General features: G+C 40.0%; 1 protein-coding gene across 1 annotated transcript; it reads right to left on the reverse strand.

Annotated features, from left to right (window-relative positions):
* Positions 1-14: 14 nt before the first annotated feature.
* NIPAL1 (NIPA like domain containing 1) lies at positions 15-26,144 on the reverse strand. The gene is made up of 6 exons (XM_015534758.2): positions 26,083-26,144; positions 14,306-14,593; positions 11,177-11,233; positions 2,968-3,058; positions 1,303-1,463; positions 15-781 (listed from the first exon to the last, which is right to left on the reverse strand). Exons 1-6 carry the CDS (start codon positions 26,126-26,128, stop codon positions 162-164), a joined length of 1,263 nt encoding a protein of 420 aa, XP_015390244.1. The 5' UTR covers positions 26,129-26,144; the 3' UTR covers positions 15-161.
* Positions 26,145-27,814: the final 1,670 nt, after the last annotated feature.

Raw genomic sequence — 27,814 nt, forward strand, 5'->3', positions numbered from 1 at the left:
TTTGATGGCTAAAATCGAGGCTTTTTGGGGGGGTGGGGGGAGGCTCACATCTAAACTATTAGTTAGAACTTTAAAAACGTCAGCTTTCCTAATAGTTCTTCTAAGAATTAGGTATTTCTTGTCCTCTCCAAGTGTCTTACATTGGCTAAAGTTTGGGGTTTCTAGAGACTTTGATCGTCAATCCTGCTAAACAAAGTAATGTCATCATTGTATCCTGGGGTTGAATATTCTGTGTGCTCCAGTAAGACGTATTTGTCTTCACTGCCATTCAGCGAGAGGACTTCTTTCTGTGTGGTGGATGTCAGGTCATTCCAGGTAATGTCAGTGTTTTTAAAAGCATGTAGAAGAAAGATGCCATTGATGATGGTGAAGAACCCACTCAGGGTCCCGATGATATCTCCAGCTTTCATGCCATACCATTCTTGGAATAAGATGGCGGAGCAAGTTACTACCATGGACGTGAAGAACACATAATAAATGGGAGTCACAAGAGATGTGTTAAAGGTGTCCAGTGCCTTGTTGAGATAGTTAATCTGTGTCGTCACCGAAAGCACGAGTACACCTAACAAAACAAAGACCAGTGGGTGCTTATAAACCGGCTTCCATTCCAATAGTTCCTTAATGGCAATTCCCAGGCCCTTGACAGAAGAAACTGAAAATGCTCCAATCAATGAACAGATTGAAATGTAGACCAATATATTGGTCTGTCCCTTCCTGGGAGCCACGATCAAAATCAGCACCAACGAGATCACAGTTATGATCACAGCAAAGGAAATAAATCCTGTTTGGAAGAAAAAAAGAATTAGAATTCAGAAAATGCTGATAGGATCATATCTTTATGAAAGCTTGTTAGGAGTGTAGGAGCATAGGTGTTTCAGAAAGGGAAGTGAGATTAAAATAACAAAACCAAAACAACATTTTACTGCATGGCTCTCAATATTTTACAATGGACTATGACAAACATATCTTTTGAATTTCATAGCTAACACTATGGGGCATGGCAGCTATTGTCTGACTGACTTTTTATTTTCAGAGAGGGAAAGTAGCCAAAATTGGGGTTGGAATATATGCCTTTTGCCTCTCCTATCCCCATCTCCTCCTTTCAGGTATAGAGAGGAAGCATGGACAGAACAATAAGTTGTGTCACCTTTACAGAAGACTTGTAATACAGTCAAACCTTACTGTATCTCACAACCCACCATGAGGCTTGCAGCCTTTTACAGTATTATCCCAAATTCACTTGATGAGGAGAGAAAATGGAACTGAATCTGAGTAAGAGTTTCTTTTGGTTGAATCACAGACCTGGGTCTCTCAATTTCATTTCCATTTCATGCAAAGAAGTGACTTCCTCTTCTTGTGGGGCATGGATAACCATCACAGTTGACCCCAATATACTTAATATGCAGCCTATTTTGCCATGAATGTTCAGTTGCTCATTTAAAAAATAGGAAGACAATATTGCACTGTTAGGAGAAGAAAAACAAAATCACTCGTTCAATTAGCTTTTGATCCCATAGCAGCTCAGAAGTCACACTGTGGTATGTTGCACCCTGTATCCCAGTCACCAATCAACTGATCTGAATATGCTACATGACGCTGAAAAACCTGATTAATTTTAAAACTCAGAAATGATGGTCAGTCAAATCTGCTTAATTGCTTTTGTACCTAAAGAGTTTTCAGAGACATTCTACATCCGTGTAATCTTCCTATGAGAAGTCATTTTCAATTTCCCCATCTTCTCCTATAATGCCAAACAACATAGAAGATCTTTTACATCATACTGGCTTGATACATTTAGGAGATCTGTGCTCACGAAAGCTTCAAAGACAGATACATGCCTAAAGAAGAATCACTCTGCTCAGGGCTGATGTTTGGCTAGTATGCACAAGTACAACCATATGGGTTGTCAAAATATTGAAATATTTCCTTACCGGCTGCTACCGCCCTGATACTTCCACTTATCCAATAGTCCCACTGCTTTGGTTGTCATGGCCTCCGGAAGTCCTGTCGGCCTCACCACAGACACCACACAGTGGATCCTGATGCTCCACCAGCAGGTCTGTTGTGATTCCTGCACACCAGCCTTCCCTTGAAGCCCTGGCACTCCCCTCAGGGTTGTATCTGTACCAATTTGCACGCGAGACCGTGGCACCGTTACTCGGTGCCTTCTTAGAGTCGTGGTCATGTGGCCACTTGTGAGGACTGCAGCCTCAGCCAAAACACTGCTGCTACTACTGATTACCGCTCCTTGCACAGACAGTGTTCTAGTGCTCTCTGTGTACTGACTCATTTACTTCTCACAACAGTCCTACAAAGAAGGTGAAAAGAAATGGGTAGGCCTAGCCATAAGCTTTCGACTAGAGGTGGATAGATAAAAGGAACAGACAAGCGCAACAAAACTGTGGCTTAACTGTAAGAGTTCACGTGCCCGTTGAGCACATTCATCTGGGATCATGATAAAGACCAACTCAGAAAAATGAGATGGACATTCTGGGAACATGAAAATTACCCATTTCCATTACTAAAAGAAACTCAGAGGTCTCCAAACATAACTATCCTGCAAATAATGTAAGACTTTAAGTGAGAGTTGAAGTTTAACCCAAACACTCTGCTTTTAGACCCTCTGATAATTGTGGTCATTAACCACTACGACAACAGAAAGGACTAAAAGGGCCGTGGCAATGTGTTCAGGTGAGAGAGAGAAAAAAATCCCCTAGGCTTCACTGAATAAACACAAACATAACACGTGATTATTTTATGTTAGCAGGAAATTAGGTCCCCTCTCATATTTTTCTAAATAACAACAATAACATAATTTATTTCTCATTTCTATTGCGCTGGATTGTGTCTTCTCAAATTAGTTGCGTGATATTTTGTTTTGAGATATGCCTAGCAATATATTTCTTGTGGTTTAAGCTCATCATGCTATTGACATCTCTACAGAAGCCAAGCTCATTTCTCACATACCTTACGAGCACACTCAGAGCACCCAGCGGGGTGACCAAGGTGGCTGGTGCAAAAGCATAAGCTGCAAAATTCGCCGCTTCTCCGGCTCCCACTGGAAAGCAAGCCGTAGTATTCATATGAGAGATGGACTTGTCAGAAGAGACAAACCAAGGACACAAACAAAATGGTAGACTTCTATGCCAAGGGTACTGACAGATCTAGCTAAAAGGAACAATTTAACTTTTTTAATGGAGGTTGGGGGGAGGATTGGTATTAAGGGATGCAGATAAACTGTAAATACCTGGTGATATGAACTCAATGCAAAAAGTGGTAACAGATGATTACACATTTCAAGTGACTTCCAATAGGGATTTTAGTTACGTCACTACCAAGAACATATTCGGTCACTCTGATAAAATCTAATTAGAGGTAGCTTTAACCTAAGCAAAGAATTTTTCTATTTGTTTAACAATACCTACTGTTACGCAAATGAACAAAAAGCAATGTGGCAAATTAGAGTGCTTTGCAGAGATCTACTGACCAGGCAGGGGATAGCCGGAAATGCCTACCACAGGCCCAGGTAGCCAGGGGTGTCTGAGTTGCACAAGATCCAAAAACACTTGAACAGGATCTTAGAAGCTCGAGGAGATCCAGAGGGCTGTTTTAAAGTCATAAGGATGTGCTCCTGCAATCTTTCTCTCATCTGAGGAACTCTAGATCTCTGTGAAATGATTTCTATAGTGAGGGGAAATCCCTCTAAGAACTACACTCTTGTCTGGGAGCCAAATTATTCTTATGCGTCACATGTGAACATTTGCCAACAGAAGCCAGTATTTCACAAGGGCAAACTAAGCCAAGAAAACACTTATATTGTAGACAGAGCTTCTGGAACAGATAAAAGACACCAGAATACTTTTCATTTTTCCATCTGGCTGCTATGTCCCCGGCCTTCCCCCTCTCCACCCCAGCCAAAACTTCAGGAGTACTCAGCTTTAGGGAAACTATCATAAAACACATAGAAAATTCCAGAACAGATAAATTAGGAGACTGCTCTTCTAGGAAGAGGCATGGCAGTTTTCTTCAAAAATTAAGCTTTCTTGAATACTTGATATTATTTATATTTGTATCTCTTATAGACAGCTTTCCAGGAAAATATTAATTTCATAATTGAAGTGCTGTATGTTTGTCAATAGATAAAATCTCTAATGTTGTAGACATCTGCTTTTCTCTCTTCAAAACTAGCATGAACTTTGTACATGATGAGAATAAAATTGTAAATGTAGCCACATAACACTCTCCTTATATTTTCATCCTACTGTGTGGGTAGAGGGGTGGGGAGACACAAGTAGGAGAGAGAGAGAAGGAGAAAAAAAGAATCCAAATCTCTGAAGTCTCCCCAGTACGTCCTGGTCAACTTTTGTTCAAATGAAGTAAGAAAACAGAACTGAAAGGGCTATAGACACATTTAAATGATTTTTATTTATCATCTTTTTAGATTCTAACACTAAAGGAAAGTTACCCAATTCCTTTGCATAGGAGGCCCACACAAGTACTGAAATGTGTTGGTTGGTATTGGAAAATAAATGGAAGTTTTTTTGTTTTTTTGTTTTTAATATGAAATTTATTGTCAAATTGGATTCCATACAACACCCAGTGCTCATCCCAACAGGTACCCTTCTCAATACCCATCAGTTTATTCTCAGTTTTTAAGAGTCTCTTATTTTTTGGCTCCCTCCCTCTCTAACCTCTTTTTTTTTTTCTTCCCCTCCCCCACGGTCTTCTGTTAAGTTTCTCAGGATCCACATAAGAGTGAAAACATATGGTATCTGTCTCTTTCTGTATGACTTATTTCACTTAGCATAACACTCTCCAGTTCCATCCACATTGCTACAAAAGGCCACATATCATTCATTCTCATTGCCACGTAGTACTCCATTGTGCATATAAACCACAATTTCTTTATCCATTCATCAGTTGATGGACATTTAGGCTTTTTCCATAATTTGGCTATTGTTGAGAGTGCTGCTATAAACATTGGGGTACAAGTGCCCCTATGCATCAGCCCTCCTGTATCCCTTGGGTAAAATCTTAGCAGTGCTATTGCTGGGTCATAGGGTAGATCTATTTTTAATTTTTTGAGGAACCTCCACACTGTTTTCCAGAGCGGCTGCATCAGTTAGCATTCCCACCAACAGTGCAAGAGGGTTCTCGTTTCTCCACATCCTCTCCAGCATCTATAGTCTCCTGATTTGTTCATTTTAGCCACTCTGACTGGTGTGAGGTGGTATCTGAGTGTGGTTTTGATTTGTATTTCCCTGATGAGGAGCGACATTGAGCATCTTTTCATGTGCCTGTTGGCCATCCGGATGTCTTCTTTAGAGAAGTGTCTATTCATGTTTTCTGCCCATTTCTTCACTGGACTATTTGTTTTTTGGGTCTGGAGTTTGGTGAGGTCTTTGTCGACTTTGGATACTAGCCCTTTGTCCGACATATCATTTGCAAATATCTATTCCCATTCCGTTGGTTGCCTTTTAGTTTTGTTGATTGTTTCCTTTGCAGTGCAGAAGATTTTTATCTTGATGAGGTCCCAGTAGTTCATTTTTGCTTTTAATTCCCTTGCCTTTGTGTATGTGTCAAGTAAGAAATTGCTGTTGCTGAGGTCAGAGAGGGTTTTGATGGTTTTCCTGCTTTCTCCTCTAGGGTTTTGATGGTTTCCTGTCTCACGTTCAGGTCCTTTATCCATTTTGAGTTTATTTTTGTGAATGGTGTAAGAAAGTGGTCTAGTTTCATTCTTCTGCATGTTGCTGTCCAGCTCTCCCAGCACCAATTGTTAGAGACTGTCTTTTTTCCATTGGATATTCTTTCCTGCTTTGTCAAAGATTAGTTGGCCATACTTTTGTGGGTCTAATTCTGGGGTTTCTATTCTATTCCATTGGTCTATGTGTCTGTTTTTGTGCCAATACCATGCTGTCTTGATGATTATAGCTATGTAGTAGAGGCTAAAGACTGGGATTGTGATGCCTCCCACTTTGGTCGTCTTCAAAATTACTTTCGCTATTTGGGGCCTTTTGTGGTTCCATACAAATTTTAGGATTGCTTGTTCTAGCTTTGAGAAGAATGCTGCAATTTTGATTGGGATTTCATTAAATGTGATTTCTTTGGGTAGTATTGACATTTTAACAATATTTATTCTTGAATCCATGAGCATGGAATGCTTTTCCATTTCGTTGTGTCGTCTTCAATTTCCTTCATAAGCTTTCTATAGTTTTCAGCATACAGATCTTTTACATCTTTGGTTAGGTTTATTCCTAGGTATTTTATGCTTCTTGGTGTAATTGTGAATGGGATCAGTTTCTTTATTTGTCTTTCTGTTGCTTCATTGTTACTGTATAAGAATGCAACTGATTTCTGTACATTGATTTTGTATCATGCGCCTTTGCTGAATTCATGTATTAGTTCTAGCAGACTTTTGGTGGAGTCTATCGGATTTTCCATGTATAATATCATGTCACCTGCATAAAGTGAATGCGTTATTTCATCGCTGCCAATTTTGATGCCTTGATTTCCTTTTGTTGTCTGACTGCTGATGCTAGAACTTCCAACACTATGTTAAACAACAGCGGTGAGAGTGGACATCCCAGTCGTGTTCCTGATCTCAGGGAGAAACCTCTCAGTTTTTCCCCATTGAGGATGATATTAGCTGTGGGCCTTTCATAAATGGCTTTTATGATGTTTAAGTATGTTCCTTCTATTCTGACTTTCTCGAGGGTTTTTTATTTGGAAAGGATGCTGAATTTTGTCAAATGCTTTTTCTGCATCGATTGACAGGATCATATGGTTCTTATCTTCTCTTTTATTAATGTGATGTATCACATTGATTGATTTGCAAATGTTGAACTAGCCCTACAGCCCAGGAATGAATCCCATTTGATCATGGTGAATAATTATTTTTATATGCTGTTGAATTCGATTTGCTAGTATCTTATTGAGAAGTTTTGCATCTATATTCATCAGGGATATGGGCCTGTAGTTCTCTTTTTTTGTGCTGGGTCTCTGTCTGGTTTAGGAATCAAAGTAATGCTGGCTTCATAGAATGAGTCGGGAAGTTTTCCTTCCCATTCTATTTTTTTTGGAACAGCTTGAGAAGGATAGGTATTATCTCTGCTTTAAATGTCTGGTAGAACTCCCCTGGGAAGCTATCTGATCCTGGACTCTTATTTGTTAGGAGATCTTTGATGACTGATTCAATTTCTTCGCTGGTTATGGGTCTGTTCAAGTTTTCTATTTCTTCCTGTTTGAGTTTTGGAAGCATGTGGGTGTTTAGGAATTTGTCCATTTCTTCCAGGTTGTCCAGTTTGTTGGCATATAATTTTTCATAGTATTCCCTGATAATTGCTTGCATTTCTGAGGGATTGGTTTTAATAATTCCATTTTGATTCATGATTTTATCTATTTGGGTCATCTCCCTTTTCTTTTTGAGAAGTCTGGATAGAGGTTTATCAATTTTGTTTATTTTTTCAAAAAACCAACTCTTGGTTTCGTTGATCTGCTCTACAGTTTTTTTAGATTCTATATTGTTTATTTCTGCTCTGATCTTTATTATTTCTCTTCTTCTGCTGGGTTTAGGCTGTCTTTGCTGTTCTGCTTCTATTTCCTTTAGGTGTGATGCCAGATTTTGTATTTGGGATTTTTCTTGTTTCTTGAGATAGGCCTCGATTACAATGTATTTTCCTCTCAGGACTGCCTTCACTGCATCCCAAAGTGTTTGGATTGTTGTATTTTCATTTTCATTTGTTTCCATATATTTTTTAATTTCTTCTCCAATTGCCTGGTTGACCCACTCATTCTTTAGTAGGGTGTTCTTTAACCTCCATGCTTTTGGAGGTTTTCCAGACTTTTTCCTGTGGTTGATTTCAAGCTTCATAGCACTGTGGTCTGAAAGGGTACATGGTATGATCTCAATTCTTTTATACTTATTAAGGGCTGTTTTGTGATCTATATTGGAGAATGTTTCATGTGCATTCGAGAAGAAAGTATATTCTGTTGCTTTGGGATGCAGAGTTCTAAATATATCTGTCAAGTCCATCTGATCCAATGTATCATTCAGGGCCCTTGTTTCTTTATTGATCCTGTGTCTAGATGATCTATCCATTGTTGTAAGTGGAGTATTAAAGCCCCTGAAATTACCACATTCTTATCAATAAGGTTGCTTATGTTTGTGAGTAATTGTTTTATATATTTGGGGGCTCCCATATGCAGCACATAGACATTTATAATTGTTAGCTCTTCCTGATGGATAGACCCTATGATTATTATATAATGCCCTTCTTCATCTCTTGTTACAGCCTTTAATTTAAAGTCTAGCTTGTCTGATATAAGTATGGCTACTCCAGCTTTCTTTTGACTTCCAGTAGCATGATAGATAGTTCTCCTCACTTTCAATCTGAAGGTGTTCTCAGGTCTAAAATGAGTCTCTTGTAGACAGCAAATAGATGGGTCTTGTTTTTTTATCCATTCTGATACTCTATGTCTTTTGGTTGGAGCATTTAGTCCACTTACATTCAGTGTTATTACAGAAAGATATGGGTTTGGAGTCATTGTGATGTCTGTGAGTTTCATGCTTGTAGTGGTGTCTCTGGTACTTTGTGGTCCTTGGAACATTTCACTCACAGAGTCCCCCTTAGGATCTCTTGTAGGGCTGGTTTAGTGGTGATGAATTCCTTCAGTTTTTGTTTGTTTGGGAAGACCTTTATCTCTCCTGTGCTGAATGACAGACTTGCTGGGTAAAGGATTCTCGGCTGCATATTTTTTTTTTCTGTTCATCACATTGAAGATTTCCTGCCATTCCTTTCTGGGCTGCCAAGTTTCAGTAGATAGGTCCGTCACTAGTCTTATCAGTCTCCCTTTATATGTTAGAGCATGTTTATCCCTAGCTGCTTTCAGAATTCTCTCTTTATCCTTGTATTTTTCCAGTTTCAGTATGATATGTCGTGCAGAAAATCGATTCAAGGTACGTCTGAATTGAGTTCTCTGTGCCTCTTGGATTTCAATGCCTTTCTCCTTCCCCATATCAGGGAAGTTCTCAGCTATGATTTGTTCAAGTACACCTTCAGCCCCTTTTTCTCTCTTCAGCTCTTCTGGAATTTCTATTATATGGATGTTGTTCCGTTTGATTACATCACTTATTCTCTAATTCTCCCCTCATACTCCTGGATTTTTTTATCTCTCTTTTTCTCAGCTTCCTTTTTTTCCATAATTTTATCTTCTAATTCACCTATTCTCTCCTCTGCCTCTTCAATCTGAGCTGTGGTCGCCTCCATTTTATTTTGCACCTCATTTATAGCATTTTTTAGCTCCTCCTGACTATTTCTTAGTCCCTTGATCTCTGTAGCAATAGATTCTCTGCTGTCCTCTATACTTTTTTTCAAGCCCAGCAATTAATTTTATGACTATTATTCTAAATTCTTGTTCCGTTATATTGCTTAAATCGTTTTTGATTGATTCATTAGCTGTTGCTACTTCCTGGAGTTTCTTTTGAGAATTCTTTCGTTTCGTCATTTTGGATAGTCCCTTGGGTGGTGCAGAACTGCAGGGCACTTTCCCTGTGCTGTCTGGAGTAACTTGTGTTGGTGGGCGGGGCTGCAGTCAGACCTGATGTCTGTCCCCCGCCCACTGCTGGGGCCACAGTCAGACTGGTGTGTACCTTATTTTCCCCTCTCCCAGGGGCAGGACTTACTGTGGATGGTGTGGCCCCCGTCTGGGCTACTTGCACACTGCCAGGCTTGTGGTGATGCTTTGATGGGATCTGGCATATTAGCTGGGATGGATCCACAAGGTGCACAGGGGCGGGAGGGGCAGGCTTAGCTTGCTTTGCTGTTGGTGGTCCCCTGCAGGAGGGGCCCTGCAGCACCAGGAGGGAGGCAGACCTGTCGGAGGGATGGATCCACAGAAGCACAGCGTTGGGTGTTTGCACAGTGCAAGCAAGTTCGGTGACAGAAACTGGTTCCCTTTGGGATTTCGGCTGGGGGATGGGAGAGAGAGAGATGGCGCTTGCCAGTGCCTTTGTTCTCCACTGAGCTGAGCTCTGTCTTCTGGGGCTCAATAACTCTCTTTCCCGATGTCCTCTCGCCCTTGCTGCTCTCCGAGGGCAGAGCTGTTCACTTCTAACATTCCACATGTTAAGTCCTGCTGGCTGTCAGAACTCATGGAGTCCGGCCCTTCCGCCTTTGCAAGCCATACTTTGGGGGCTCTGCCTTGCTGGGCGGGCCGCCCCTCTGTCCCCACCCCCCCCACCAGTCCGTGTAGCATGCACTGCCTCTCCACCCTTCCTACCCTCTCCCGTGGGCCTCTTGTCTACGCTTGGCTCCGGAGAGTCCGTTCTGCTAGTCTGGTGGTTTTCTGGGTTATTTAGGCAGATGTGGGTGGAATCTAAATGATCAGCAGGACACAGTGAGCCCACCGTCCTCCTACACTGCTATCTTCTCGGTCCAGGTCTAATAAATGGAAGTTTAAGGCTTCTTTCTGCAGAGGGAGATGACGAGCAGGAGGTATGAAACTACAGTTTATGAGCTCCTATCTTTGGAAGTTTTAGGGTTGGGATTTCAGAGGGGTTAGGGGAGGAGATAGAAATCTGCAAATGTGCCTGTGAGCATCAACACTGCCTTCTAGTTGCACAGCATATGAGCATCTACAAGGTGCTCTCCCATCCAACAGTCTCATGTAGTCCTCAGAGCAAGTCTGGGGTGAGGGGAGTGCTGACAGCCTTCATCTTCTTTCCATTCCTTCCATGCTTAGCACCCAGAAGGGACTTTAATTTGCCCATGTTTTGGGCCTGACCAGGAAAATGCAGCCATTCGTTAGTCAACATGCAGCTAGAACAGTCACAGATTTGAATTAGGAGCAGGGAAATGTGGGAAGAAGGCATTTTCCTCAATTATTCTGGGGAATAAAATATAACAGAAGGGGAAGCTTGTGATAAAATATAGTAGTTCAGATGTTAACTTTTTTCTATGACAGTATTGAGAACATGGGGGTGCAGGGAGAGAAGAGGAAAAATTAATTCTAAATATATATGACTTACTTTGTATGTAAGACAACATATACCCACATGAAAATTTCTAGACTTTTATGCCATCCTTACCAAGAAGATAAACTAATCATTTTTGAGCAATCCCATGTAATTTATTTATCATTTTACAAGCATGCACTATTCTCAGCAGTAAGGACTTACTTGAGAGTAATCCTGCCCACCAGAGCCATTCCTTGAGGTAAGAATGTCCACCTTGTCCTAAGAAAATAAGAACAATTAAAATTTAGTTCGGAACTGGAGGAAGAAGTTTGAAAGAACTGACTGCTGGGAAAAGTAATGGAAAACGGTTGGAAGAGGCAAGATGTAAGGTCAACTCAGCATAGCTAGTCTTTAGCTTATTTACTTGGTCACTTCTAAAGATCTTCTATTGCTTTTGATTATGTCATTTTTGATTTTTATAAAAAGTAAGTTTTTACATTTGCAAGAAAATCTTATTTAATCATTATGTTTAGTGTATTTATGCCTGCCAGAGAGGTGGACATAGACTCTAAATACTTTGCTTCACCCACAGTTAAAATTAAAGACAGAAACTGTATATTGTAAATTACATCAGTACCTAATGAGGACCTAGAAGGGAAGAAGATGGTTAACATACAAGCTTTTGAGATTTTGGATAGTCAATCAGAGAACAACAAGTATTAGCCAGTAGGACTCTCCTTATTCTTTACCTTGGCATCATGAAACTGAGTTTCTCTCTAGTTTACTGAAAAGGATAAAAAGCTTTCCTGAGATATTCAAAGAGTTATCTTTTCTTTACTGTAATCTGTGACCTAAAGTCATTGCTATGTTTGCTATAGAAAATGGAATTTTCTCACCAATTCAACATACTTAATCCTGTGTCTTTGACCTGATTTTGTTACAATTAAATGAAACAGAGTATATTAGCTGTGAAGATTATCTTGCAAGGTAGTTTATTTATTTAGGATTTTCTTCTTATAAAATGTGCAAGTGATTAAACTGGAATATTACAATATGATTTCATAATCTATCTTTAAAAAACTTAATAATATATTGCAAATATTTTTCTCATGTCCTTATTTAATGGCTTAATATTACTTCAAAATCTGGCATATCATTATTTACTTAGCCTGTGTGCAACTACACACACACACACACACACACACACACACACCGAGTTTCTAGTTTTGTTCTCATTACATAAAACCTTTAAATAAATATCCTGTTATGTAACTATAGGTGTCATTCTTGTTCACTTCTTAGGCTACATTTCCAGAAGTGAAATTATTAGGTTTTAAGACATTAACATTTTTAAGCTTTACCAAATTTCTCTTAGGAAAGTTTGTACCCATATATGCTGCCTCCAGCAATGTTTGGGAAGGCTATTTATTTTCCAAATTCCCTTACCAGCCTTTTAACGAAAAAACGAAATCTTGTTAAAATGGTAGACAACAACCCAGGAGCTCATTGTTATATACTTGGTGTCTCTTTGGGTACTAGTGAAATAATATTTACTTCTATCTGTTTATTGACCACTTGCATTTCTTGTTTTGTGAGTTTCTTATTTATGTACTTTGCCTATTTTACCTTAGGGTACTAATCTTTTTCTTATCACCTATAGTCACTCTTTATATATTATGGATCTTAATATCCCTTGTCTGTCATATATTTTGGAAACATGCCCCCCCCCCCATGTCATTTGGTTTTTAGTTTCAGTTAAGGTGTTTCCATGTAGGATTTTTTAAAAAATCAATTTAGGTAATCTCTTCTTTCATATAGAATAGCTTCTTCCTTTACCTGTATGGTTAGAAAGACCTTCTTTTAGGTTTTTTGAAAAAAATCATTTCATTTTAAATAGCTGAATAGTATGAAGTAAAACTCTTACATTTTTCTCCTCTAATTTTTGCCGATTGTCTCAACACTTTTAAAAAAATGTTTATTTATTTTGAGAGAGAGGGAGAGAGTGCATGCATCCACTCTCATGCAAGCTGGGGTAGGGCAAAAAGAGAGGGAGAGAGAGAATCCCAAGCAGGCTCTGCATGCTGTCAGTGCAGTGCCTGATGCGGGGCTCAGTCTCACTAACCATGAGATCATGACGTTGTCATGAGTCGTGAGTCGTATGCTTAATCTACTGAGCCTTCCAGGTGCCCCATTAACACTTTTGATTGAATAAGTCATCCTTTCTCCAGTGAATTGAAATGCCACTTTAAAAAATCATGTATTAAATTGTTATACGTACTTGGGTCCCTTTATAAGTTTTCAATTATCTTTCATTTTTTTGTCTATCTTTTTTAGTGCCAGTACCAAACTGTTTTAATTACTATAACATTATAGTATGTTTTATTTCTGATAGTGCAAATCTCCAATAGTACTTTTATGAACTTATTTGTGCAATTTGTAGTCATTTTTCCATATGAACCTTAGAATATTATTTAGCTCTTCTATGATATTCTTGATAAGAATAGAAATTCATGGTTAATGGAGGGTAGTCAAGCTAAGTTACTTAGCATGTGAAATATCACTATAGTAACAGCAACCTAATTCTGCTATCCATTTACTGATTTAACAAATACTTATTGGGTGTCAAACACTATGCTAGGGAAGGTTCCTGCTCTTGTGAATCTACTATCAATAAACAAGTAAATAAACATTAAATGTACAGTGACAGATTTTTTAGGTACAATGAAAGAAACCCTTAGGGCAATGATAGAGAGTAACAGGGTGGGATGAAGGTGGTAAGGGACATCTCCCAGAGAGGAAGACCAGGGAAGGTGATGATATTTAAGCTGAAGTCCGAAGGATGAGTCAGCCAAATGAAAAGCAGGGAGAAGAGCGTTCCGTGCAAAAGGAAAAGACCTTGAGGTGGCAAAGAACTTGGTCTATTCCAGGAACCAGAGAAAAGTAAGGGATAGGGACAGTAGCGGAAGATAAAGCTGCAGAGTCTGCAAGGGCCAGTTTACGCAGGAGGTCAAAGACTGTGGAAAGGTGTCTGGATTTTATTCTGAGTGCAAAGAAAAGCCACTGACATGTGTTAAGCAGGAAAGCAGCATCTGACCTTGAACACTGAAATCACACACAACAGCTATGAAAGAAGAATTCATTCCACACTCTCAACCTCTGGAAACAAGAATTTTAGTTTTACCCTGAAGGAGACACAGCAGGCTCAATCCTGGACACCACAGAGGAGATTTGCTAAGCATAGAGACAGGGAATAAGATAGAGACAGTAAAATATTACTGCTGTAGCACTAAGGTCTTACAATAGGATTATTTCTGCAGAAACTTGAATTCTCTAGTTGCATCCGTTTCTTACCAGCTCTGGTAATGCCCTTCTTTGCCAGTTGCAAGAGGCCCTTCTTTTTCAGTATGAAGCTGGAGCCAATAAAAATACTGGAACTTACTGCCAGCATTAGGCCTACATACAGACTGTATCTGTTTTCTACATTTGCAGAAATGATCAAGTTGCTTATGCTGGAATTCAGGTCCCTGTAGCTGGAATTCAGGTCCTTGTAGAGGACAGGAGAAGCCAGCAGTCGTGACACATTTGTGATCTCACACCAGGCCTGGGAGGAGTTTGCACAGACGAGAGATAGCATGTAGCCTGGAAAAAAGGAAAGAAGGAAATGTCAACAAACACAAAAGGGAGATACATTAATGTTTACCCCTTTTCTGTAAAAAGAGAGAGAAACCCAAGTGGATGGTACTGAAACCCTGTTTCTTACTGCATGAAGGGAAGTCTCCGGGAGGTGGTTCCTAGTCCTGTGGACACGTTCCGTTTGACTCACACAGGTTCTTAAAAATGTTTTGAAATTGCTTAGTTGTCATCATTTAAAAATGAGAGATTTCACCTGAAAGTGTGACTTCATCTTATAAATTGGAGAATCTGGACAACACTTGCTTGGTTCTTCGTTCTAGCAAAACAGCAACATGACTTGCGCTCATTAATCCATCACTGTCCCCCACACGCACCTCACTCCTCATGATCAGCATGGCTCCTGGAGAGCAGTGTTTATGATGCCTGGGCATAGGGACGGGCAGGGGAATCCATCGGTCAGAATGTTATAGGAAATGCAGCTAACCCATTCTGTGGGGTGTGAACTGTGCCTTTCAGAAAATGTATTTAAAAGTGGGTTTAGGGTTCTGTACTACTTTCCCTGAAGAGAATGATTTTTCAGGTCTACTCCTCTCCCTTCTCCTAAATTAAATAGAATCTAATAAAAAAATGAATTAAACCTCAGTAAGCTTTTCTTAGAATGGGATTCAAATAAACATGTAAATCTACTGAGCCAGACCCAGTATTAGAAGTGCCTTGGAATTTGAAAGCTAAACGCAAAAACACAAATGAACCCACGATAGACAATGTAAGAAACTTTTATTTATTTTTTATTTATTTTTAAATGATTGTTTTTGAGAGAGAGAGAGACAGAAAGCACCTGCACATGAGTGAGGGTGGGGTGGAGAGACAGGGGACAGAGGATCCCAAGCAGGCTCCAGGCTGACAGCAGAGGGCCCAATGTAGGGATCCAACTCATGAGCCAAAGTAGGACAGCCAACCGTCTGAGCCACCCAGCTGCCCCTGTAAAAAAACTTTTAATCTGTTCTCCACTTGAAAAGCTAGCTGCGAACAAAGTGACATTGTGACTAGATTTTCTGACTCTCTTCTAACTTTTTTCCTTTTATTTTTATTTTATTTTAAGTATCGTTAACATACAGTATTATGTTAGTTTCATTTTTGTCTTTAAAAAGCATATTTTTTCCATTATAACAAAGAAGGCAAAGCTAAATGAATCAACTACAATATTAGAGTTCAATGAAAAAAATTAGTTTTACATCTCAATTTTTTTTTTTTTTTTTTTTTTTTACATCTCAGAAATCTTAAGAAGGCAAAACAGTTTGACCAAATGATGTCTTAGGGATAAAACTTTGGTAACTGTATTAATGCCTCTTTGACATTATGCAGTTATCTGAATTTACCACTTACAAAGTTAAGAAACAACTATAAAATTCAGGCCTTAAAAAGGTAAAATAATTGAATTCAAGCCTTTCATGATTATTATTTCACTTATTTCTTATCATTTGAAAATGAATAAACTGTTTCAAAGATACAGCATAAATTCTAAGTCAAAATTGCTAAATATTCTAAGAAGAATTCTATGGCTATAGGTATAGTCTATAACATTGAGGAATTTTCAGGCAGGTTGTTTTAATAAGAATTGCTACAAATTTTCAAACAAGCTAGCCCTTAGCAATCTTGTTCCAGTCACTGTTCATCTCATCTAAACCTCAAGAATAGAAAATGATTTTCATAGTAAGAGTTTCCATTCCATTAATTCCTGAGAGAGGAAACATCTGACTTGACTTTCCAGTGAATTCCATGGCTGCAGTGGTGTTACTTACTATGTAATTAACATAACCATTCCAAAACTTCATCTGGGAAAACAGTGTGGGCAGGTCTCATTCCAGTGAAACAATATTCTTTCTAAGCTGTTGACACAGCAAAATGTTTCCGACATTTTAGGGGGGTGTGGGGGCAGAAGGCAATAAGGGAAAGCAAATAATCTTTGTTGTATTTTGTAAGTTCTTATTGTGAACAGTAGATATTAATGTGCAAGTTTTATGGCAGGAACAATAATAAAAATCTTGTCTAGTTTCTGACCTTCGAGAAATGGCTTTATGTTTTGAGTGCATGTTGATGAGAGGAGCCTACATCAGATGTGACTGAAGGAGGAAGTGGGGGGGTGAAGGGTGGGTTGGTGGGTGTGGTGGTGTAGGGCAGAAGGAGACAGATGGGTGAAGTACAATGTGTGGGCAGAGAGCCTGTGGAGTATTTCAGAGGGATCAGATATCTGAGTTGGCTTCTGAAGATTCTAGTAAACAAAGTAAGTTTAATCTAAACTTTATTCAACACAGAGAAAATCTATTACGTTCATTATATTTTATTTTTTAAATGTTTATTTTTGAGAGTGAGAGGGAGTGAGAGAGAGAGAGAGAGAGAGAGAGCACACGTGTGCAAGCGGGGGAGGGACAGAAAGAGAGGGAGATACAGAATCTGAAGCAGACTCCAGGCTCTGAGCTGTCAGCACAGAGCAGCAACATCGGGCTGGAACCTACAAACCGAACTGAGGAATCATGACCTGAGCCAAAGTCAGATGTTTAATCAACTGAGCCACCCAGGCACCCATCGTTATATTTTATTTTAATAGACACTATAATACCCTCTAAAATGATGGAACCAATTCATACTCCTACAAGCAGGGAGCATGCACTAATTCTTTGGTACTGTTATTATTAATTTGTGTAAATATTGAGTAATTAATATTTAGAAAATATGTGTCAGTTATAAAGAAAAATAATTCAATATGCATCAATGTGTCAACCACCCAATTTAAGAAATAAAACATTATCTCTATCATTATCTCTGACTTCCTGCAAAAGATCCCTATTCTTTACCAAAAAAAAAAAAAAAAAAAGATTTCCCTTATATGACTATATCTTTAAAAAATAAATTATTTAGTTTTACCTCTTGCACCTTATAAAATATAGTCATACAGTAGGTTCTTTGGGGACTTGCTTGTTTTTGAGATTTATCAGTGTTGGTGCACCTGGCTTTAGGGTTTGTTTTTGCCTAGTTGTACTGAATTTCATTGTATGATTATCTCACAGTTTTTCTATTTTACAGTTGGTGGACATTTGGGTAATGTACAACATTTTTGCTCTCCAAAGAGTACTGCTAACGTTCTTAGTTATGTTGAAACATATAATTAATGATATCTGACAATTTTTGACCCCATGAAAATAGCAGTTTCATATTGTTGAACTTGATATGTATGTTCTATGTACAAGTGTGAAAGTTCACTTATACACATACAACTTAAAAATTTAAAAACAAAGTTAAATTGTCTGTAGGATTGTATACCATTCCTCACCTTGAGCTCTGTTGCTATCTATAAACATGGACAAGTTAAGTATTCACTCTTGACTTCAATTTCCTCATCTCTAAAATGAGGGAGTTTCACTCAATGATTCTGAAGATGCCTTCTATGATTTGTGATTTGATCATAAGCTATCTTTGTTCCCAGAGTAATTTACTTACAATCCCAGTGGCTCATAAATGTTGCTGATACACCAGCTTTAAATTCACAGGCACTTGGAGTTGAAAGACATTTTAAAGAAACCGATGCCAAGATTATTAAGTGACTTGCCAAAGCCATGTAATTGCCTAAATCACAGCCAAGTATTTGGCTGGCCAATTTCCAGGCCAGTATTCTTATTTCAGAAAAGTAAAAACATAAAGTAAAAATAAAGCCAGTTGAAAGTTATTAATGTTTATACAAAGATGAAATACTTTGAATAATTTTTTTCAGGTACAATTTGCCTATGGAGAGTAATAATTAAAATTGTCCAGTTTATTACATACAGTAGGAAGTTGGTTCCTAAGAAGTCAGTGATTGCGTAAAACTGCATTTTTAATCACTACAAGATATTTCCAGTTTGAGGAAATCATTGTCTCACCATCTATATTATGTGTTAGTTTGGCTTATTATTCAGCAAATATTTACTCCCTCATACCTCCTGATGTGGGCAGAGCATTCTTCCCCTGAGGTCAGGCTGAAAGTGAGTTGGTGGTCAATGGGACAACAGCAGAGGTGATATGAAGACAGGATTCAAATGCACTTATGTGCTTAGGTTTACTCTCTTTTACCTCTGTATTGGTCAGGAATAGAGCTTCCCTAAGGAGCGGCTGCCCCTTCAGCCTGAGCCCCAGAATGAAAATACATGGAGCAGATCTAAGTTCATCCCACAGGAAGGAGCCAAGCCTGCACGGACATGTAGCCTGATGCAGAGACACCCAAGTGAACACAGGTTAGTTCAATCAACCATCAGCTGATCTACAGACACATTGGCAAGAGTATATGATTGTTGTTTTCAGCCGTTGAGTTTGGGGCTATATATTACATAGCAATAGCTGACTGATACACTTGTCTATTCCTATTAGCATACAAAAATAAATAAATAAATGAATCTCTTTATATTCCCTACAATTTATTCTCCAAATATCAGCCAGTGTGAATCAGATTATGTCATTCCTCTGCTTAATTTCCCTCCCCCACCCCATGACTTTTCATTGTTATTATAACAAAATCTAAACTTCTCATCCTGGACTCTTTAAAAGCTTTACATGCTCTGACATTATATTGCATCTCTCTCTCTCATTCATTCTCTGAAATAACACTAGCTGTCTTTTCAATCATTAATTCAACAGTTATTGAGTATCTACTGTCCGTGAGGCATTTTCTAGAAGCTGGGGATACAATGATGAATAACATAGAATTCCTGCTCTCATGTTTATTCTAATGAGGGGAAACAAACAAGTAAACTAATAACTACATATGTTGAGTTCCATGGAAAGCAGTAAAATTAGCATAAAGGAATTTTTTTTTTAATGAAGTGGACAAACCTCTCTGCTATGTATAAATGCAACAGCAATCTTGAGGCAGTGATATGCTTGAGGCTGACTGGGATGACGGAAGGGAGATGGCAAGAGATGAGGTGAAAGTGTGGTAGGGGGCAACATCAGGTGAAATGAGTCTTTAGATTAGTAGGTCCAAACTTGTCATTCTCCCTGTAAAATTCTACAATGGCTTCCTTTCTCCAAAATCCCCACCATAGTCTACCAGGGCGTACAGGATGCTGCCTCCTGTTATCTCTCCAACCACATTCCCTGCAATTTTTTTTTTGGTCCTGTTTCTTTCATAAACTAAATTCCTTCTCACCTTAAAGCTTTGTGACGTGTGCCTTAGCCTGGGTAGTGGCTGGCAAGCTAACTACTCCTCATTGAGCTCTTACTTGAAAATGGGACTTCCTTAGAAAGGCCTTCCTGCCTACCCACTCTAAAGAAACTTCTCACTTTCCATCATATCACCTTACTGCCCATGAAACAAACTTCTTCTCACAGTTTCATTATGGCTTTATAACAGCCTTGTAAATTCATGTATCTATTTCTTTTTTAAAAATTATTTCTTTTTTTGTTTAATGTTATTTATTTTTGAGAGAGCGAGTGAGCAAGCAGGGGAGGGGCAGAGAGAGAGGGAGACAGAGAATCACAAGCAGACTCCACCCTGTTGGTGTGGAGATTGACGCAGGGCTCAAACTCATGAACCATGAAATCATGACCTGAATAAAAAATCAAGAGTGGGATGCTCAACCGACTGAGCCATCCAGGCACCGCTTTCTATTTACTCAACAAAATAATTGTTGAACACCTACCATGCAAGGCATTATGTTAGGTATTCATTTATTCAACACTTTGCAAATTCTTATTAAGCAATTCCTGTGTTCCAGGCCCTGCTCTAAGAACAGGGGAGATAGTGATCAACAAAACAGGTGAACAGGTCTCTGTTCCCCTGAAGCTGACTGACAACTTTAGTGAGAGAGAACTATCAGACAGGAACAAGGGGAGCAGAATAGGAATGAGAAATAATTTAGAGAAAATTTGGCACAGAATAAGAATGAGAAATTATTTTGTGCAGATATGGAAAGCAAGTCATAGTAATATATCTACATATAAACTCCATTAAGGCTGGGTACAAAGACCATGATTTCAATTAACCAAAGTAAAATTGAGAAGACACTCTTGATGAAAGAAAAAAAATTAACCGAGATCTTACCACCATCGGTGTGTTTGGAAGCCAAGTACTGTAGGAGGACTGTTGTCCATCAAATCTCCTACATAACCCGCTGCTCTTTTCACACCTTACAATCTGTATATTACTAAAGTTACTAAAGCACTAAAGATAAAATCCTCCAGAAATTAAAAAAAGGCTTAAAGAATGAAGATGTAGGAAAGGAACTTAAAGGACAATATTGCAATAAGGTACATTTATATCAGACAGCAAAAGGAAACAAAAGGCATCCAAATTGGTAAGGAAGAAGTAAAACTTTCACTATTTGCAGATGACATGATACTGTATATAGAAAGCTCCAGGCGCCTGGGTGGCGCAGTCGGTTAAGCGTCTGACTTCAGCCAGGTCACGATCTCACGGTCCGTGAGTTCGAGCCCCGCGTCAGGCTCTGGGCTGATGGCTCAGAGCCTGGAGCCTGTTTCCGATTCTGTGTCTCCCTCTCTCTCTGTCCCTCCCCCGTTCATGCTCTGTCTCTCTCTGTCCCAAAAATCAATAAACGTTGAAAAAAAAAAATTTTTAGAAAGCTCCAAAGACTCTACCAAAGAAACTACTAGAACTGATAATCAAATTCATTCAGTGAGGTCGTAGGATACAAAATCAACATACAGAAATCTGTTGTATTTCTACACACCAATAATGAAGCAGCAAAAAGAGAAATCAAGAAAAGAATCCCATTTACAATTGTACCAAAATAGTAAGATGCCAGGAATAAACCTAAGCAAAGAGGGGAAAGATCTGTACTCTGAAAACTGTAAAACACTGATGAAAGAAATTTAAAAGGACACAAAGAAATGGAAAGACATTGCATGCTCGTGGATTAGAAGAACAAAGATTGTTAAAATGTCAATCCTACCCAAAGCACCCTACACATTTAATGCAATCTCTATCAAAATACCAACACCATTTTTTAAGAACTAGAACAATCCTAAAATTTTTATGGAACCACAAAAGACCCCAAATAGCCAAAGTAACCTTGAAAAAGCAAAGCAAAGCAAAGTAAAGCTAGAGGTATCACAGTTCTGGACTTCAAGTTATACTGCAAAGTTATAGTGATCAAAACAGTATGGTGCTGGCACAAAAATAGACACATAGTCAATAGAACAGAATAGAAACCCAGAAATAAATGCACAATTATATAGTTAATTAGTTTTTGACAAACCTGGAAAAATATGCGATGGGACAAAGACTGTCTCTTCAACAAATGGTGTTGGGAAAACTGGATCACTTTCTTACCCATACACAAAAATAAATTCAAAATGGATTAAAACCCCAAATGTGAGCTGTGAAACCATAAAAATCTTAGAAAAGAACACAAGTAGTAACTTCTTTGACATTGGTCATAGAAAGTTCTTTCTAGATATGTCTTCTGAGGCAAGGGAAAGAAAAGCAAAAATAAACTATTGGGACTTCATTAAAATAAAAATCTGCACAGCAAAATAAACAGTCAAAAAAACTAAAAGATAACCTACAGAAGGGCACCTGGGTGGCTCAGTCATTGAAGCAACTGACTCTTGATTTAGGCTCAGGTCATGATCTCATGCTCCTGAGATGGAGCCCCACATTGAGTTCCACACTGAGCATGGAGCCTGCTTGGGATTCTCTCTCTCTCTTTCCCTCTCTCCCTCCCTCTCACTATCCCTCCCTCACTCAGCATGAGCATGCACGCTCTCTCTTTCAAAATAAATAAATAAACATTAAAAAAGAACAACCTACAGAATGAGGGATGATATTTACAATGACATATCTGATTAAGGGCTAGTATCCAAAATATATAAAGAACTTATAAAACTCAACACTCCCCAAACAAATAATCCAATTAAAAAACAGGCAGAAGACATGAACAGATACTTCTCCAAAGAAGATACACAGATCATCAACAGATACATGAAAAGATGTTCATTATCACTTACCATCAGGGAAATGCAAATTAAAACTACAATGAGATATCAGAACTGTCAGAATGGCTAAAATCAACAACATAAGCAACAACAGGTGTTGGTGAGGATGTGGAGAAAAAGAAACCCTTATGTACTGTTGGTGGGAATGCAAACAGGTGCAGCCACTGTGAAAAATTGTTTAAATGTTTATTTTTGAGAGAGAGAGAGAGAGAGAGAGACAGCATGTGAGTGGGGGAGGGGCAGAGAGAGGGAGACACAGAATCTGAAGCAGGCTCCAGGCTCCCAGCTGTCAGCACAAAGCCCGACGTGGGGCTTGAATTCATGGACCATGAGATCATGACCTGAGCCAAAGTTGGATGCTTAACCAACTGACACACCCAGGCGCCCCCACTTGGTGAAATTTTGAGAAATGTTTATAACATAGAGTTTTTTTAGAGTAAGATTTCAGAATCATTAAAATGAATACCACTGCATCCAACAGAGCCAGAAAATGGGGTCGGGCACCTGCAGAAAAACAAAGGCCCAAATAATTTTGTGCCTGGTTTGATCGCTAATTATGAAACATTATTCAATTGGCTGGGCCTTGGTTTCTGTATCTCTAAAAAGGAGAAAATTACTACGTAATAAAATTCATAGAATTTAATTATGCGTGAAGATAAACTGATACGTCTTTATGCAAACCTGTTTTGAAAATTTGAGATTATATACACGAATACGGGACATATCCTAATCAGTACAAGAGAGATACAGCCAGTCCTCAAAGAATACAGTTCCTTAATTTCTTCTTCTCAGAACCATGACAAACTGAATTAGCCCTAAAAACCATCTATGTCATTTTTTTATTCTGCTAGCCGGCTGCACCCTGGAAAAGTGGTCCACTTGGTAAAAACTTTGAAAACCATTGGGTCCTCTCTATCTCCAGCTTATTGTCCCTACTGCCAAACCAGCTCAGAATTCTCAAGCAGAGGCCCTGGAATATATGGTTTGTCCTCCTTACAGCCCAGTCTTTCTGTCCTTTGTTTCCTTTATCACCTTCTACAGTCCCATGGTACACAATCTTCATGCAGTTGGTGCTTCATAGGTGACAGGTATATTTCTTACATTCTATTTTCATGGTGTCATATTTTCATAGTAATAAGCCCCTATTGGCTGTTGGACTGAAATTGAGATCTGTGGAATATGTGACATAATATCAAAAACCTAAATATAAAAAAAAAACCTTCATATGTATTATTTATTTACTTATGTACTTACTTATTATTTATAGAAAATTTTGGCTTAGAAGGTTTTTTGAAGCGTCTATGGTTTTAAGAGTCAAAACCAAGACATGGGGTCAACTTTTTCTTCATGGAAGTCCAAATGGAATATTCTAACCTCAGATCTCATGATGGACTCTTTGTCATTCAGGCCTCAGCTCAAATACAACTTTTTCTAAGGGGTCTTCCCTGAGTCCCCAATCTAAACACCCCCTACTCTCTCAAGACATTATCCATGACACTTACCACTCTTGTAATGTCCTTTTTTATTCATTTGTTTCTTGCATAGTATCAGCCTTGTACACAGTAAGCTGCATGCAAGGCTTTAACTAGAGTCTAGGCTTAAAAACTGAGAACAAACTGAAGGTTGATGCGGGGTGGGAGGGAGGATAGGGTAGGTGATGGGTACTGAAGAGGGCATCTTTTGGGATGAGCACTGGGTGTTGTATGGAAACTAATTTGACAATAAATTTCATATAATAACAATAAATAAATAAACACATAAAAAAAATAACTAGAGTCTAGCACTAGACTGTCTTGTGAATCCCTTCGTACCAGCACCTAGGTCAGTGCCTGGCACATGGGACTTTTGTTATTTGGATGACTGACTGACTAAATGAATGAATGAAAAATTGAGACTCTACTCCATTTCAGGCCCTGAACTGTGTGTTTCCTATGTAATCTCACAACTGTAAACTGTATGAATTATTCCCAATTTATTGATGAAGACTCAAGGAGGTTAAGTCATAGCGCAGAAGACTCATGCCAGAGCCTAATCTTTTCCCACCATTGACAAGGATTCTGATTTCTCTTGTCTTTCCCATACAAATATAATTCATCACAGGTATTAAGCATTGAGCTTGAGTATTTCTTGTTGGAACTAAAGGCATGAGCAAAGCAGGAAAAACACCTGTTCCTAGAGCAAGTGTAATTCACATACCCTTCTTACTTACAGATCCTTGGGTAAACAAGGGTGGATGTGTTATTAACAGTCTGACTTACTGGTTTAGGAATTATTCAGACAAAGGTCACACAACCTGACTATCTAGGAAATAATTCCAGATCCAGCTGCTTTAGTAACCACTTCCAAAATCTCACCTTTTGAGTAATTCCTGAATTGTTCAGGCGTTTTCTCTTTGTGTCCCTTCTCTCTCTTGCCGGGCATAGTTTTGATTAGCTCAGTGTCTCCCCCTCCAATTCCCCCCACCCAACGTCTTTTTAGTTCAAACTTCCCACATCAAAGATACTCACTCCGGAGGAGCCCAGAGGAGAGAAAAACCGGGAAATGCTCAGCAACTTTGGGAAGGTATTCTTCCCACGCCCTTCAATCCTCCCCCTTCCTGTCCATACCAGGTAATTTAGAAATCCGCGTTCCCCTAGACACCTTGAAAGCTGTCACGTCGGTTGAGGCACACCCTTCCTGTCCTGTGGCATGCCCTCAGGTATTCCGGTCCCTACTTCTGTCCCATCTCACACGCGCCTTCTGTACTGAGACTTCAGAAAGCCTGCCAGTGTTGTAAACAGCTGGCAAAGGGCAAGTGGCGTCCTCGCCCAGCGATTTTTCAGGATTCGAGTGGGGGCCGAAACCCCAGCAGTAACAAGCCTACAAATCACTGCGCCCGGTTCCCGGTCTCCTCTTCTGTTGGGCTCTCGCCTTATGCAGCCAAGAGGTGGCTGCACAGCGAGCCAGACGCGAGGCTAGCAGGGTTGCAGAAGTGTTCATCTCGAAGACAGAGGAGAGAGGTGGACGGCCCAGGCGGGTCCGGCGCCCTCCCCCGAGGTCCAGGGCGCCTGACCTTCCACCGTGTGTGACCCTCTCGGAGCCAGAGCAGGGCGCCACACCAGACTCCCGTCCCGTCCCCGGGCACGCCCTCTGCCCACCGGGTGACTTCGACCGCGGACTCTGGAAGAGTCTTTCTCAGACGAGACTCGAGAATCTTCCCACAGCACCCTGAATTTCCCCGTCCCGACACTCGGCACGCTGTAATTTACGTGGGTCTGCCTCCTGGACCAGAGGGAGAGCCAAGTTTATGTCTTTTTCGACTCAGGCTTTCCCAGAGCCTGGCTTATTATAAGCACCAATAAATATTTATTGACTGGCTGACTGGCTCAAAGACCGAATGCCTAAACTCAAGAATGAATGCGTTACGAGCGGGTGTATTCGTGTCTCTTCCCCACAAGTACCCGGGACCGCCCACCCGGTCTCATCACTACCCAGATGCCAGATCCCTCGGCTCGGGGACAGACACTCACCTTCCCGGCAGGGCTCTCCAGGCGGCAGCCTCACCTGTGCCCCCATGGCCCCCAGACGGGGCTTCCCGGAGCAGGCGTCGCTCCTCCTCCACCTGGGCCTCTCCTCCTCCCCCTGGACCCGCGATGGGGCGGAGCTGCAGGGTCTGGAACTGGCGCTCACTGACTCCGCCCCCGGGCAGCCTCAGCCGATGTGACTGGAGTCTCCTCGCGAGCCACGCCCCCGAGGTATGAGGCTGGGAGCCGGCTCCTAGCTTGCAGATCCTGGTCCCTGTGGCTGGCGGGAACGCCACCTGCCGCTGTGGTCGGAGGGTGGAGCCGCGCAGCCGGGAAGCACAGACACACCTCACAGGGTAAAGACGTCTCTGGGAGCGTGGAGGCCGCCGAGCCAACTCTCCCGGAATTTAGTGGAGAAAAGGCTGTGCGGAGGGCCCCTTCTGGCCGCCTAGGCGATACAAATGTCTTCTTGAGGGCCCTGCTTCGGACGTTAGAGGCTTTGTAAGGAAGTTGCTAGCCACTGGGATTCTGCTCTAATCACCATGCTAAAGTTGATTCTAGTAGATTTTGCCCTGTGGTGCTATCAAATTCTCCCTGCGGTCCCTCGGCTACAAACTCCTGGTCCCCCCAACACCGTTTTCTAAGTCGTGTAGTTATTTGCAATAAACGCTAAAGAAGAAGCAATGTTCGAACTGAAAAGACTTATTCCCACAAAATAGTAATAGCTAACATTTATGATAATCTTGTTTTACCATGCATGTGTATACATTAACTCATTATATCTCACAACCTAATCTATTAATGCCTAGTTTTTACTGATGAGGGATCAGATGCAAAGAGCGAAGTTAAGTAACTTAACCAACTAGTTACTGGAAGGCTTGGTAGCAAGTCATTATGCAACACTAAATGGATATAATTCCTGCTAGAGCCCTCACCACAGAAATGGGGTGCCTCTGTGCTCGGGGACTTCAGCAATGAAGAAAAGTCCTTTTTGTCTGCTCACCTTGCCTTTGCCCTAGGTAGTGTAAACAGCACTATTATTTTTATTGACTCAGACTTTTATAGCAGCGGCCTCAATCTTGCTTTTCTTGTTCTTAGGCTGATGAACGAAGAGTTAAGAACAATCAGTTTATCAATACAGGGCCCACACTTTCACATGTGGATGGCTTAGTGGAGAAGGAATAGCACAGGGAGGGGAATAGGGGAAAGTTGGAAGGGAAGGACATTTATGCCAAATTTGGAGAACAAGCCTTAAAGCTTAGATTTCTATTTAAACGTATTGTTTTATATGTATTGGGGGTGCCTGGGTGGCTCAGTCAGTTAAGCTTTTGACTTCAGCTCAAGTCATGATCTCCAGGTCTGTGAGTTTGAGCCCCACCTTGGGCTCTGTACTACCTAACAGCTCAGAGCCTGATGCCTGCTTCGAATTCTGTCTCCATCGCTCTCTGCCCCTCCCCCACTCATGCTCTGGCCCTCAAAAATGAATAAATGTTAAAAAAATTTTTTTTAATTTAAACATTTTGTTTGAACATAAGACTGAAAAATTTGCCTTTATTGATGATAATAGTAACTGTTATCTAGAATATTATTATTTATTTAACTAGCACCAATATAGCATTTATGTGAACAAGCACTATTCTAAGCATTTATAAATATTTGCTTTTTAAATGATCACAATGCATAGATACTATTATGAATCCCTACATTATAGATAAGGAAAGGGAGGCACATAGAAATT

Source organism: Panthera tigris, chromosome B1 (genome assembly GCF_018350195.1).
Source record: "Panthera tigris isolate Pti1 chromosome B1, P.tigris_Pti1_mat1.1, whole genome shotgun sequence".
Classification (NCBI taxonomy): Eukaryota; Metazoa; Chordata; class Mammalia; order Carnivora; family Felidae; genus Panthera; species Panthera tigris.

Bases quoted from the DNA above. Each gene is read 5' to 3' on its own strand.
- NIPAL1 (XM_015534758.2), bottom strand. From the start codon at position 26,128: ATGGGGGCACAGGTGAGGCTGCCGCCTGGAGAGCCCTGCCGGGAAG. The intron at 3,059-11,176 runs GTAAGTCCTTAC...CTTGCTTTCCAG, and splicing joins GTGGGCAGGATTACTCTCAA to TGGGAGCCGGAGAAGCGGCG. The intron at 782-1,302 runs GTCTGTGATTCA...TCTTCCAAACAG, and splicing joins AATGAAATTGAGAGACCCAG to GATTTATTTCCTTTGCTGTG.